The following is a 14,035-nucleotide window of genomic DNA, read 5'->3' as shown; positions in this document are numbered from 1 at the left end:
AATAATGGCCAGTGGAAATGTCTGCAGCAGTACATCAGTACAGAGCTCACACTGTACTTCTTGGTGGTAGTGAGAGGGAGCTGATGGGCTTCCTGTTGTACCTATAAAAAGCTTGGTGATGATCCTGGTAGTTTTGCATCCTCACCATTGGGTTGCTGTGCTTCCCTCACCTTCAGTTCCCCAAACCTGGCCGCACTCTCCTTCACAACTGGAGCTGCTGCTGTCTGGGATTCCTATTTCTCACTTCTCCACAGTGTGTTTGCCAGAAAGGAAGCCATGAAGGCAGTGCTTCACCTTCCTTCATATTGGTCTCACTCCCACCTTTAACTTTTGATATCCAAGTGTTACCTGGATTTGTTTTTATACATCTGTACTTCTGCTCCTAAGCGCTGTCATACATCCAAACAAAATACTTGCTGGATCCTTTCATAGGTATTTTTTTATCTTTTCTTCCATCCTTTGGAAATTTACTGGACACCCAGCAGTCTCTTTTCAAATCTCCAGGATCTGAAGTCTTGCTTAAAATCACTGCTGCTCTTCCTTAGTGGCAAGGAGGGCTGGCAGGATCAGCACTCCTTCTAATAGCTTTTCTTGTGTGGAGGTTTAGAACTAAATATGTTAATACTATGTTGGTAAATATAAGTTAATTGTATTTAAAAAGTAGATTAAAGTATTTAATAGTCACTTAAATTTGTATGGTATAAAAGCATGTTAAAACTACCTGGGTCATGAAAACTTGTTCCTCCTTCTCACATATGACTTTCCTAAATCTGTTTGAGAAGCGGAACTCAGACTTTTTTTAAACTATTTGTATAAATATGGCTGAATGCTTCATTTTCAACCTGCAATAATTCATTGCCTAAATTTAGGACAGGTGTAAGATGGCAAAATCTTGCCTGCATAATGAAAAACTTATTGAAGTTCAGTCTGATGTACTCCTGACTCTTTGGGCTTCTGAAAGCCCACCTGGGATCCCTGTTCCCTCCAAGCATCACAGAGGCCTTAGAAGAAGAGGGGCTGAGTTGTGAAAATGCTGTACTTGCCATCACTGCAGGCATAATTGTTTCCAGGCTTCTTTTTTTTAGCTCTGAACAAAAGCCAGAATCTCCCTGTTTTTCAGGTTGTGAAACCTCTGCTTTCTAGATGCTGTGCAGGGACAAAAGTTGTTCATTTGGATACAGAAGTTCATAGCAAAACCAGATGCATCTGTAAGGGGAGGGAGCAAGACAAGGACACTGTCTCTTGTGTGTGCCATAGGGGCAACTGGAATGCAGGCCTTGGAGACTCCTTGGAAAATCCCCTGGAAACCTGAATGTTATTTCTAAGATCAGAAGAGTTACAGTGGTGAAATCATGAGTTATTTCAAATAGCACATGATTTAGCTCCCACTTTCCATGTGAGTATCTGCTCATTCTTAGAGGAGCAGAAACTGAGTCCATTACTGTCATGATTAATGGAGTTATGGGTGTCCTTGACATGCAAGTTTGCATGGGCTGGCAGAGAGGACAGTGAGAGCCATCGGAACTCCTAGGGAGGCACTTCAGCTGTAAACAGAGAGAGCTAATACAGTCAGCACAGCAAGCTGTGGGCAAAGCATAGCTGCTCACCCTGGATGTGGTTCGGAGAGTGATGGGGCAAAATCTGTCCTTTAAATGTGCTCTGTTCCTGCTTTCCTTTCTCCACATGTGGTGAGGTCTGTGCTGAGGCTGCAGCCTTTCAGAGGGTCCTGTACCACAGCAGCCTCTGCACCTTGGTATTTGTACAGCATAGTTGCATCTCAGCCTTTGTTATTTTGATGGACTATGTCATTGCATGTTCTGGTAACGTTTAGTAAATCTGTTTATTTGGATGAAAGTGGGGCTGAGCAGCTTTTCATTAGAGAACCTGAACTTCAGCATTGCCAGGGAGGAACATGTCAGCCAGTGTGTAGTTAGGTGTCTCTGAAGGGCAGCCTTTGCAGGAAGTAAATATCATTGTTGCTGGTGCATCCCTCTAAAGATTTAACCACTGCTAACATGCTTTCAGACTAAAAGCTGTTCAGAATAGATTGAGACTGAAAATGCTTGAAATGGCTAATGGAGTTTGAACTCCATTTTCAAATGCTAAATTCACCATGTCGCTGGGAGGTGTTACTGCCTGAAAACATTATTCCTAATCAGTGTTTGAGAAGGAGCAGTATTAACTTCTGTGCTTCACTGTAGAAGGTGAATGTGGCAAGACAATGTGCTTAGTGAAATTGCACCTTATAGCTCATCCAACACCTGAGGCTGACAGCTTATGCAGATGAGACAGCCTGGCAGTGCCAGAAATCATGGTTGGATATAGGATATTTATATAAAATAAATTAAAAATAATTAAGAAATATTATAGACTTGAATGCTTTAGGCTGATACCTGCATTATTTGATTACCACAGTTTGCATGCACAAATGAGAGGGTAATTGGTCTCTGGGTTGAACAAACAATTGTCATGATTGCTTAAACATTAGAAAATTAGGCTGAATTCACAGCATATTTATAAATACTGAATTCTCTAAATAAAATCTCTGATTTTTTGGATGACTGTTTCAGAAGCATATATTCTGTTGTTGAAATTTAGTTCTTTTCTGAATAAAGCAGTTTTGGTGAATAATGCTATGCCTGATCAGCCTTTAAGAGCATTTAACTTTGAAAGTCATCAACTATGAACAGGAAGAGCCTTTGTGGCCAGGCTTTTGCAGCTAAGTGGTTAAACCTAACCAGTTCTCAGAAGGGAAGTTCTTTGTAGTTTTTAACACGAGTTTAAATATAACAATATGCAACATTTTCCATGTCTCAATTCTTTGTAAATAAACCTGTGATATTCTTTGTCAAAGTCTACAAAGGCAACAAGCCCAGTGTTACCTGATTTCTCAGGTTTTTAGGGCTGTGGTTGTTTTCTTTCTTTCAAGTGCAGTCTTGTTGGGAAGGACAGTGGGGGAATGTACTTGTAGGCAAAACAGTGGGCTTGGGTTACCTGTCTTGTCCAGCTACAGTATTTTTAACAGGCTGTGTAAGGACAGGGAGGCAAATGGCCCCACTAAGGCAAATATTAGCTCTCTCAACCAGTGTGTTCATATCATTTGTCAAGAAGTGTTGTATTAGGTAAAAAAACTGACTTGCTCTATATCTTACCTACAAAAAAAGATACTTGAAACTATTTTCTGTGCAATATGTGGAGCAGGCAAGTTTTGCTGTGGGCAAGCAGAACAGGTCTCTGAAGCTTATTCACCACCATGACAGGGTCAGAGTGAGGTACAGGGTGCATTACATCTGCATTACAAGCTCCATATCAGAGGCCACAGGGGCACCCCAGGCTTTCCAGCTGTGCTCAGGGATTGTGCCTTGTTGTGACTGCTTAAAAAACTTCACTGCTTAAAATGTCACATATGTGTGAAGTAAAAGGAATAAGGTGCCTTTCAGAGACTGAGAGTACTGCTGGGAAGTCCCTAAGCAACCAAGAATTCAGACATCTATTACTAAGCATGGCCTGAAAATTCATACTTCTCTACCTTTACTCATAGACTCAATGATTGTGTAAATCATTTCATGCAGGCATTGGTAACACAGATGGGTAGAGCCCAGGAACCCACATTTTAGAAAACTGTGCTCTGTTTGTCAGAACAATGGGATTTTTTTTCCCTTTCTGGTGTCTATGAGGCCCCCATCATTTTTTGTAAGAGCCATGGTTTAATCATATTGTATCCTGAGCTCTCCAGATGAAGCAGAAGTTTGGGGAATCCCATGATGTTTCTGCCTGAGTGATACGTGGCGTTTTTTCATAACAACTCATGTGGAAAGTGATGGAGGGAAATCAGAGCAGTTCACATAAACTCTAAGGAAAAAATGCAGTCAATAATATCCAGGCACTTGTGTAGAGTTTGGGTGCTTCAGTTTATGGAGAGAAAACATCACCTTTTATTCTGAGGGTGAGGATATGGAGGAGAGCCTCCAGGGATGCAGGATGTACTGCAAGCTGCTTCATGGGATTAGTACGTGGTGATTCTTCATACTAAACCAGTTGTATGCCTCAGGCCTTCCTCTGGAAACTGTGGGTCTTTCTGTAATGGAAGACAAAATGTGTTTGGGAGGCCAGATTTGTCTGGTTTCAGTCCTTTGCTGTCCTGAATGACAGGGTTACTCCATTGTAACAGAGAGCATAATCTGGGCTGCTGGGCATTGATTTTGGTTGTTTTCTCTTATGGCAGAGAAAATGAGTGGGTCAGATCTGTAGGTTAATTGAAAATACCCCAAAGCTTCCTCTTGTGAGCCTTGTGCAAAGTGGCTGCCTTGGCCAGCCCCAGGGTCACACAGGCACTGCTGGTGGCCCTGGCCTCTTGCTGTCCTGCTGGGAGCCAAGAGCAGCTTGGCTCCTTGTGGAGAACTTCAGGAGATCCACTTCTCTCTGTGGTTTCCTGCTCTGGGGCCTGACAAGACAGCTCAGCCAGCAGCTGCTTTCAGAAACAGGGCTTAATTTGTGGAGGCTGGAAAAGGCTGCAGGCAGTGCCAGTGTCCTGCTGCCTGTGCCCACAGGTGGGAATGTCCCTCTGAGAGGCTGCTGCCTGGTTCTCCTTGCTTTCAAGCCATGGAGCAGTCCTGTGGCACTCCTTTTGCAGCTTCCTCTGCTCCTCTTGAATCAAAGCTTTTAGTTCTGTCTCCACATTCCTCCCCAAAAAGGCATGGGGTGGAGAAGGGAAGTGGAGGAAGCAAGTATCACTGTTGGATTTGGCATGGATGTCTGGGAGAGGATGTAGGGAAAACTTGACTTTTTTTTTATCAGAAACCTCAGAGACTGAAGGAACTTTGCTTGGAACAGTTTTATTCCCAGAAATCTACTTGAACACTGTTCTTGCTCATAATTAATGCCTTAGCTGATAGTATTGAATGGTGTGTGTGGGCAGGAGCTGGGTTGCAGTTGTCGGTATGCATGTGTATTGGCTGCATGACAAACTGAAAAATGCAAGCCATGATAGCAAGGTTCTTAACCTCTTCCTGAGACACAACTGCTCTTCTCTTTGGCTTTGACTAAATTGCTTTTTTTGTTTGTTTGTTTATTGTCAGATAGACACAATTTCACTGGAAATCAGGACACTGTATCCTTCTGTACCTGAAGATGCAGAACAAAAAGCAGAAAATTTATTTGTTAGAGAGGTGAGTATCTAATTTTAAATGCAGCCAAGACTTTGGGGGAGGTTTGCTATGTTTATAATTAGCATCTTTTTTCTTTTAATACGCTTTAGGTGATTTGAATCGGGTTTGAATTTTGAAGGCCAGTAGGAGGGGGGAGGGTTAACAGCATGCCTGCAGTTGCCCATTATGAGATGTTTGTATCTAGAAAAAATGCAAATGCACTGAATTAGCCTGTCATTGTACTGTTTTCCAGCTGCATTCCCTGTCACCACTAGTCCACTGATATTGATGTTGGTATTTTTACATCGCTGCTAATGATCGGTGATCTGCATGTGCTCTGCACTTTGAAAATATTGATGCCTTTCCAAAAATAGATAACCAATTGGCACTGCTTTAGACTCTTAGGTTTACACTCTTATTACAAGGTATGTTTCTCATTTGGAGGTGTACATATGAGGAGTAGGTGCACTGTGAAGGGTGTTTAGGGGTTTCTATTTATTGTCAGTATTTAGAGTCTGTTTGGCTTTACCATAACAGAAAGTTCAAGTTCTTCCTTGACAGTTAGAGGCCCACCAGGAGTGAAAAATTTCTCTGTCTTTAAAAAACCCCTACGGTTGTATTGTTTCCATACCTGATCTCAGATTGTAGGAGAAGCTTTCTCATCCTGCTGCCTCAGGAATATTTTGTGTTGTCACTAGTTTTATCATTTTGAAGGACTTCAGAGGAGCTGGTTGCACTGTTCAAAGGAATTTACTTTAGATGAACCCCTGAACATTCCCATCTTTCATTATGGAAGTACAAAATACCTTACCATTTGCATGGTAAGGTAAACAAAACAGGTTTATGAAACCGAATTTTTGGCCAGCTTTGAGGAGGAGTTAAATTCCAAGCACTTATGATTAGCCCATAATGTGATGGTTCTCAGCCTTTTTTTCACAGATCGGGATTTTTCACACCTTGCTTCTGGTCTGAAAAAGTATTTCATATGTGCTATAATTGCAAGGGAAAACTGTGAGGAAAAGTCAGTCACAGACAAGCACAGGGATTAGAAATCCCTAAGTCCAAAATGTAGCTGTTGAATTGTATGCAATGTGACATTTTACAGGCTGGCCCTATTTCTTTTCAGCAGATTTTAAAAGAGCAATAATAATTTACTACCGGCTCAGATTGCCTGAATTTTGCCATTTCTGTTAATCTGGCAGCAGTGTTAAAAGATAACATAGCTTGTGGAGTTATCTACCTTCCCAGAAGCCTCACTGCCCTTTCAGCACTTTAGGGTCTGCTTTTCATTTTAAGGTTCCACAAGTTGCAAGGTCAGCACTGCGCTCATGGCTTTACAGAGAAAGTGGAGGGTCTAAAAATGGAACACGGTGCACAGTGCCTGGGAATCGTTACAGCTGAGTACACCAAGGGGATGCTAATGGCAACCTGGTAAAACACATATTGAGTGCATCTATTAGCTCTCTCTGCAGTACCAGGGAGCCAGGGGGAGGGGGACAGGAGAGCAAAGCAGTGGAAAAAACAGTACTGCCAGACTAAGGCTGTGCATGAAGAGTAGCATGGTAGAGACCCTGTTTAAAGTAGTAATGCGTGTGTTCCAATTTGCCACAAAGCCAAAAATTATGCATATATACACAATAAATTAAGCTTTATGAAGAGGATGGTTTCCAGTCCAAAATTAGGCAAAACTGAGCACAGGGCTCTGTGAAGATCTGTGGTGGTTGTCCCCTGCAGCAATTGCTGGGATGTTACTGCCCCAGCTGCAGCCTGTTGCGTTCATGGCAGGTGTTGGGCACTTGGGATGCTTGTACAGGAGTGGAGTTGGTGGCCTTCATTTCTGTCTTGGAACTGTGGAAAAGCCAACTCTTCACTCACTGAAGGAGTCTTGCTTCAGATATAGCACAGTATGAGCAGTGAAGGTGTCCACCTTGTGCACACTTGACTGTTGGTCGTCTGGACTTGAGGCAACCCAAGATCAGATGCCTAATTCCTGATGAGACTCTGGGGAATGTCCAGCTCCACATGCTGAAGCCATTTTGGTATCAGCTGTCTCTGGCTGCTCACTGTCTCAGTACTTCAGCAAGTTGAGACAAAGACATGGAGCAAGTTGGTGAGCTCTAAAAGAGGGGTCTGATCTTGGAGGGGAAACCAATTTCTTCCATATGGTGCAGTGTGAGGTACTGAAACTTTTTAAGACCTTAGATCCATTATCTCTTCTCTCCTGCTTCTGGGTGATTGGTGGTGTTCAGATGATCTTATCTACAAGACAAGGTCATTTGTAAAGGGCTGTCAAAAGTCTGTGATAATGCCTTAACATCCTGTCTGTCTCTGCCTTGGCTGTGTGTTTCCCACTGGTGGCAGTAGGAAAGCTTTTCCTCCACCTCTAGCCCTTTCATTGCTACAGCCCTTCTAGGATGAGGGGCTTTTTTTTCCCCAGCCCTTACCAAAATCCATACAAAGACAGCTTGGGGATTTGATCAGATTTCCCTTCCTCAAGCAACCCTGAACATCACTTAGAGGCACACCAGGAGGACTCAATTGCCTGGGCAGTATCAGTTTATGGATCCAAAAGAGCTGACAAGACAGATGGAGACAGATGAGGCTGATGTTGCTGAGGAAAGTTTTCAGTGTCAATGGCATTTGATGCTGTCCACCTGTAGTGGGGGGTTTCTGCCTTTGGTTCTCTATTGAGTTCTCTTAACACTGCTTTTGCATTCCTCAGGAACTCAAAACTTTCCTGGTTTGTGATATTGAAATGGGTGAGGCAGAAGAATTGACTTTAAATAAGATGTCTGACCACCTGTGTTTTGCTGAAACTGCAAAATGAAAATCTAAAACAAAATAAAACCAAGGCAAATAAATAATCCCTTAATAAGTATTTTATGCCTGCGAAGAGAAGAAATATTTTGCATTTTATGATTGATTAATATCTGAGTCCCTCTATTAATTTATACCTCCTAAGTATTAGCTTTATTTTAAAATTAATACTTTGTGAATTGATTATTCCTATACCTGTAGCTGTATTAGGATATTTTCCTTCTGGATTTTTTCCACCTTAACTTTTCTTAGGCAGGAGCAGCCTGAGGAACTAAATCAGGTTCCAAGAAAGGATAAGTTTCCAGAAACTTTTAAAGCCAGAATAAAATTGTCTTCAGTTATTTGTTGTTTTAAGTATTCCTGACTTCCTTTGTCATGCTGCTTCCTTCCAAATTCTAATTTTCTCATTCCTCACAGAGTTTGCTGCACGTCTGCTGCATTAATGCCAGTCAGCATTGCCCTCATGGTCCATAATTTTGGCAAAAAGAAAAATTCACTTCACTAGAAACAAAATAAAATTCTTCCTTATAGATAATTAAAGCATTCCTAATATCACCTTTCTTAAGGCTATATCCTGAATATGCAGATCAAATGGGAATTCTTGGGATTTTCCCCACATTTTATTTGGAAATATAAGGAGATAAATCACTTTGCTATTCAAAGTTACATTCAGTTTGAGGAACCTAAACTACCTAACTGTAATGTATTTAATCCCATATTGGTTTGCAACAAGTCAGTATTTTCAGGAAGAATGCAGGCATGGCCACACAAATACATGCTGTTTCTGTGTGTATCTGTAGGAATAAAATTCTAGGCATATGTAAAAATAAAATGCAGAAAGTAAATAAATATTATTTGTCAACTGTCCTTTAAGAAAGGAGTTTAAGTCAGGTGATCCTTCCAAAAAATAAAAGGTGATTTGTGGATGAGTTTTTGGGAAATATGTTTACAGAGAGGGGCTGTCCCCATGAATGAGGAGGTGTAGGAGCTGTGCAGGGGCAGAAGGAGAAATCTTCCTGGGTGAGAAACAAATCAAAATGAAATAACAGTGTAGGAAAATTGCAGTTTCATTCAGTGAATAATGTAGTTAATTTTGTCTGTGATAATACAGTGTTCATGTGGGTGTCTCTGAACTTTCCTGTTGAGGTTTTCTAGATACACAAGAGGGAGTTGTCTCTTGTAGTAAGCTTACAAAACCCTTGCTACTCATCTGAGAGAGTTTTTATTCAAGGAATTGCAGGTTGGGTTTACAGGCTCTGTAAGTAATTACAAAACATGGGGTTTATTAATCACAATGTAAAAAAGCCACAGCCTACTGTATAGCTTCTGAAAATGGTGGTGTGCCCATAGTGTTGATTTTGGAGGCTTTAAGATTTGCAGACCACTCTGCATTGTTCTCTTTCCCCATCTTCAAAATCTAAGTTTTTTTCAGTGCACGAAAGAGCTGTAGTGTCAGGGCAAGACATAGATTATTAAAGGATAGTGAGCCTTTTGATAGCACAGAAGATAAATACTTGTTAAAATGTTTGATGCTTTGAAACAATAGTGTGTTTCAATGTTTTGGCCTGTTACTTGCCTGTGTCACTGGACTTTGTGTGAACTGTTATTTTGGGAAGTTCTGAGAGCCCCAGAATGCAGGTCCAGGTTGGCAGCGCCGCTGGTGATGCTGCCTTGCTCACTGGGCTGGATTTCTACCCAGGGTGATCTCAGCTCCTTCCAGCTCCCAAATACCCACACATTTCCTTCCTTTGGTGTTGCTGCTGAGGTCAGAGGAGAGAGGGGAGGCTCTGTGAGCAGGGCTGTGCACGTCATGGCAGAGCACAGAGCCACCTCTGCAGCTTCCTCTGCAGCGCCACGGCCACAGCCAGCTCTGAACATCCTGGCTTTCTGTTCCAGGCTCCTGCACGGGCTGGCCCTGCCCTGTTCCACCTCAGGAACAGCCACTCTGCCAGGCTGAGGACAGAGTTTCTCTGTGCATGCAGTTCCTCTTGTTCCACCAATGACTTCTATTGTATCTACATCTCTATTTCTGAAGGCCACTAACTAGTGCTGGCTCAGAGAGGATATAGGCAGGGACGTTGTTTCCTTTTTGTTTCCCTCACTTCCCCCTTTTTTTGTTTTTTCTTTTTGTTTATTTGGGTTTTTTGTGAATTGGCTGGTTGGGTTTTTTTTTTTTTTCCCTTCCAAAAAGTTCCTTTCCATTGCTGGGTAAATCTTAAATGTCTTTTTCACAGTGGTAGCCATCATGCTGTCATCACCAGAACCAGAGATAAGAAGTTACACGTGGAAAAAGTCTGCAGGATTGTCTGTCCCTGCAAGGAAAAATTAGGCCATCTGGACAAAAAGAAAAAAAAAGAAAAATTAAAAAAAACAAAGGAAAGACCTTAGTTTGATAGGGCCTCTGGGAATGGGCTGTGCTGCCTGCCTGGTTAACAGAGCAGCAGAAAGTTCATTCAAGCGTGTGCCAAGCCTCCCACATCCCAAAACTTCCATTTCTCCATCTATATTTTTCCTCCCCCACAGTTCACTTGAGCTCAACAGCCCCTGCATTGGTGCCTCTGTTCTTTGCCAGGAAGTATCCAGCTCTAACCTCTTCTTGAAATCTCTGCCTCTATAAAGCTTTTACTTGCTTCTCAAATCAGGTTTGCAGGTATTGTTCCTCCTTGCTAAAACTTAATTTCCAGTAATAATTTCCAACTTAAAAAAATCATTCTAAGTCGGTACAGTTAGCAGAAGTATTTAATTTTCAGATGGGATATTCTGAAGAGAAAATCTTTTTTTGGTGTTACTGTTTAAGTTAGCTCTAGTTTCCCCACAGAAGCTAGTTCAGAACAGTGGTAGCTCTTGCACTGGGTTGGCTTGTCTTTTGTGAATTTATTGAGTGATACTTGAATGTGCTGCTTTGTCCCCTTTGATTTTTATTTTGATTAGCTTTTTCTTGGAGGAGCACAATAAACCTTTATAGTTACAAGCTAAAATACTGTGGCCTGCTTTATATGTTATTCACAACTGCTTTTTTGAACACACCAGCCTATAATGTTTGCAATAAAAGCTGACATTGAGAGCTCTCTGTGGGCTTTAAATGCATCTATTAAATAAAATACTTAGTAATGAAAGTACCACAGGGGAAAAGTGGTCCTTTCTGTAGAAGGTTCTCTTGGTTTACATTTGCCAAGGAGAAAGGGAGTGATGTGTGAATTGGAGGGTCTGGGCTCACCCTCACAATGCTCTGTGACCTTCTCCTTGGCTTATGTAGAATAGAGAATATGTTTCTCTTGTAAGAGTATCCTTATAGCCTAGGTGACTGTCACACACATTTAACACAAATACAAGAGTGACCATGTTGTTTTATGAAGAATCATAAAACAGAAAGTTGGGTGTGAAGTGTTTTTTTTAATTATCTCTACATTCAGAGGCCGTGTGCAATCAGTGCTGGAGTGGTTTTCAGGGGTAGCTTTGAACCTGACCCTGGCAAGTGCAGAGAGAGTCAGTTCTAATGCTGGAATATTTTCTTCATTCTTCGGGAATATGGCATTATATTGTCTAATGGTCACACTTTATTCTGCATGCTGTAAAATAATGAGGTCTTGTGTCAGATGAGAAGGTAGATACTGAATCCACATGGAATGTGTTTACTGCCTTTGGTTGTGCTGAACTACCAGGGAGACAAGTGCCTGTAAATGTGCACCCGTTTCCTTGCCACCTTTTCCACACTCTAAACCAAATAAAGCTGTCACAGAAGACTCTGAATACAAAAAAGATTACTTCCTAAAATCATTTATGGCTGCGTACTCTGCCTATTTTGCACAAGATTTAGAAAAAGAGATCTGTTAAGCCAGTGCTGAGTAATCTAGACAGCCCATCTGAGGTTTGCTCCAGCAGCCTCACAGTCCCCTCTCTGTCCCTCTGAGGCAAAGAGCCCTGTGCAAGCAATGACTCCCACGGGCACTTCAGAAGGAGCTGGAAATAAAGAGAGGAAATACTCCCAGTTGAAGCAGTCAATCTTTTTATACTAATTTATAATTGTCCTTTTTTTCTCTTTCCTTCTACTTTCCCTGCACAGCTTTTGGTATTTAGACACCTTTGATCCATCTGTTATTCCATTCTATTTGACTCCTGGAGTCTCATGCCTTTCTGTGAGACTGTCTTTACTGCTCCCACCCCAGATTCTTTTCAGTCCTCCTGCTTCTTCTTCTACTGTAGATGCCCACCCTTTTCCTTCCTGATGTGCCTCCTTTTCTCTATGGTCTTGGGCAGCAACTTCTACTGTTGGCTTGATCCCTCTGTTTCTTCTTTTCCATCTCAGGTGGGCTGGTGCAAATTTTCAGGTGGGGTGTGGGGAGAAAACAATTCAATACAGTGGTGTAATCTTCAGCATACTGTACAAATATCAGTTTGCAATTTCCACTCTGTATGAAGAATCACTGGAAATTCTGACTTAGTGTCATTTTTCTTGTAGATGTGCACCTTAGCAATAACTGTACATATTTCATGCATCTTGTTGCCTTTCAAAATGTCATGTTGTGTTTAACTGCATTGATAAAAGTTCTGCATCAAATAAATTGCACAGATATTCTGGTCTATTTGACAGCACAGCCAAGCCTTTCTGTATAGTTCAGGTTTGACTTCCTTATTTTAGTGAGATTGATGTACAAAGAACAATTTTCAAAGGTGAATGCAAAACCTGCAAGAAAATTTTTAGACAGCAAAAACTGCATGATGGCATGACTGAGCAAATTCAGTGTAGAAGGGAAAATAAGACTGGTGAAAAATTATAATCCTATTAATATATTCCTGAACGTTACTAAGAGGTTCAAGATCAATCCTGAAGGGCAGAATAAGAAGTAGAGCACTTGTGCTGCAACAAGGGAGAATAAAAGAGTGAGGCAAATGTATTTACAGTGCAAGGCTTAGGTAATCAAACAGGATGCAAACAAAAAATGTGTAATCAATGTCCATGGAGGAAGTCAGGCCTAAACTAGATCATGTCTTTTGAGGCAGTAACTATATAATTTAATGATGCTTCCTAGAAAGCAGATGAGAATCAGTAAAGCATGTTAAATTGCTATCAGCTCCCTACTCCATCTTGTGTGATTCAGTGCATTTGATTTTAAAGGGAAATTGGGCTTCAAAATACGGAAACATATGACTCTGGCTTTCCTTTAAGAACTGAGCATTCAGTTCTAAAGGAGAAGAATATGTTCTCTAGCATGTAGGCTGCCTAGAACTTTATCAGTTCTCTAGCCTTCTTGAGTCTGAACCCTTGGAGTAATTCTATTGTATTGTTTGTGTTTCTTCTTTTTAGGCTTGTAAATACTACAGTTCCCACTGGCATGTTGTGAACTACAAATATGAATCCTATTCAGAAGACTTTCGACACTTACCACAGTAAGAACTCACATAAGTTCCCTTTTTCCATTATTTTTTTCCCATTAAGCTTGTGTTATTTGCTAAGCTTTGTCCATATTTGCACTTTCCTTTGTCTTCTAAGCTGTGCTTGTTTTACCGTATTTTTAGTGCCTTGCATTTTTAAAAAGGGGAAGCAAAGGTCCTTCAGAAAAGTTCCAGACTCTGCAGAATTCACTGGTATCAACAAACTCCATTAGTGCTGATTCAAATCCTTACAAGTGTATTTGCATTTTCAGAGCACAGTTGATACAGGAGAGGTGGCTTTTCCTTTTCCTTAATAATGCATAAATGTCACTCACCTTTCACTGGGATTCATTCTCCTTTTAGTTCATCTGTGGAACAGAGAGTAGGATTTCAGTGCTTTATGGCTGCATTGTACAGCAGAGCTGGGTGCACTGATGGTACAAGGCACTGGAGGTGTGCCAGTGTCAGGGCAGGAGGCATTTCTCCTGTGCTTGGAGGCACACAAACATGAAAATCACTAGAAAAGTGCTGGGAGGAGCAGGAACAAATTCCTTGACTTGAGTGGAAAGAAACGAAGAATCTAGTGCTCATTCCTACATGCAGGAGTTTCTACCCATACTCTTGTTTCTGGAAGGTTTGTGTCCTGCCCTTGAGGAAGGTTTTAGAGAGTAGTTACCAAAATCACCAAGAGCCAGAAT

The 14,035-nt window shown here is 41.4% G+C and overlaps 1 protein-coding gene across 1 annotated transcript in view; it reads left to right on the top strand.

Annotated features, from left to right (window-relative positions):
- Window positions 1–14,035, top strand: part of DOCK10 (dedicator of cytokinesis 10) — a 118,568-nt gene that overhangs the window by 33,997 nt on the left and 70,536 nt on the right. Inside the window, exons 3-4 of the mRNA XM_066556246.1 lie at window positions 5,079–5,168; window positions 13,270–13,352. Coding sequence (XP_066412343.1) covers window positions 5,079–5,168; window positions 13,270–13,352 — 173 coding nt within the window. The remainder of the gene's footprint in view (window positions 1–5,078; window positions 5,169–13,269; window positions 13,353–14,035) is intronic.

The sequence above is a fragment of the Molothrus aeneus genome, chromosome 10 (assembly GCF_037042795.1).
Source record: "Molothrus aeneus isolate 106 chromosome 10, BPBGC_Maene_1.0, whole genome shotgun sequence".
NCBI classification, from domain to species: Eukaryota; Metazoa; Chordata; class Aves; order Passeriformes; family Icteridae; genus Molothrus; species Molothrus aeneus.
Note: the sequence above shows the minus strand (reverse complement) of the source record. Positions and strands in the feature narration are given on the sequence as shown.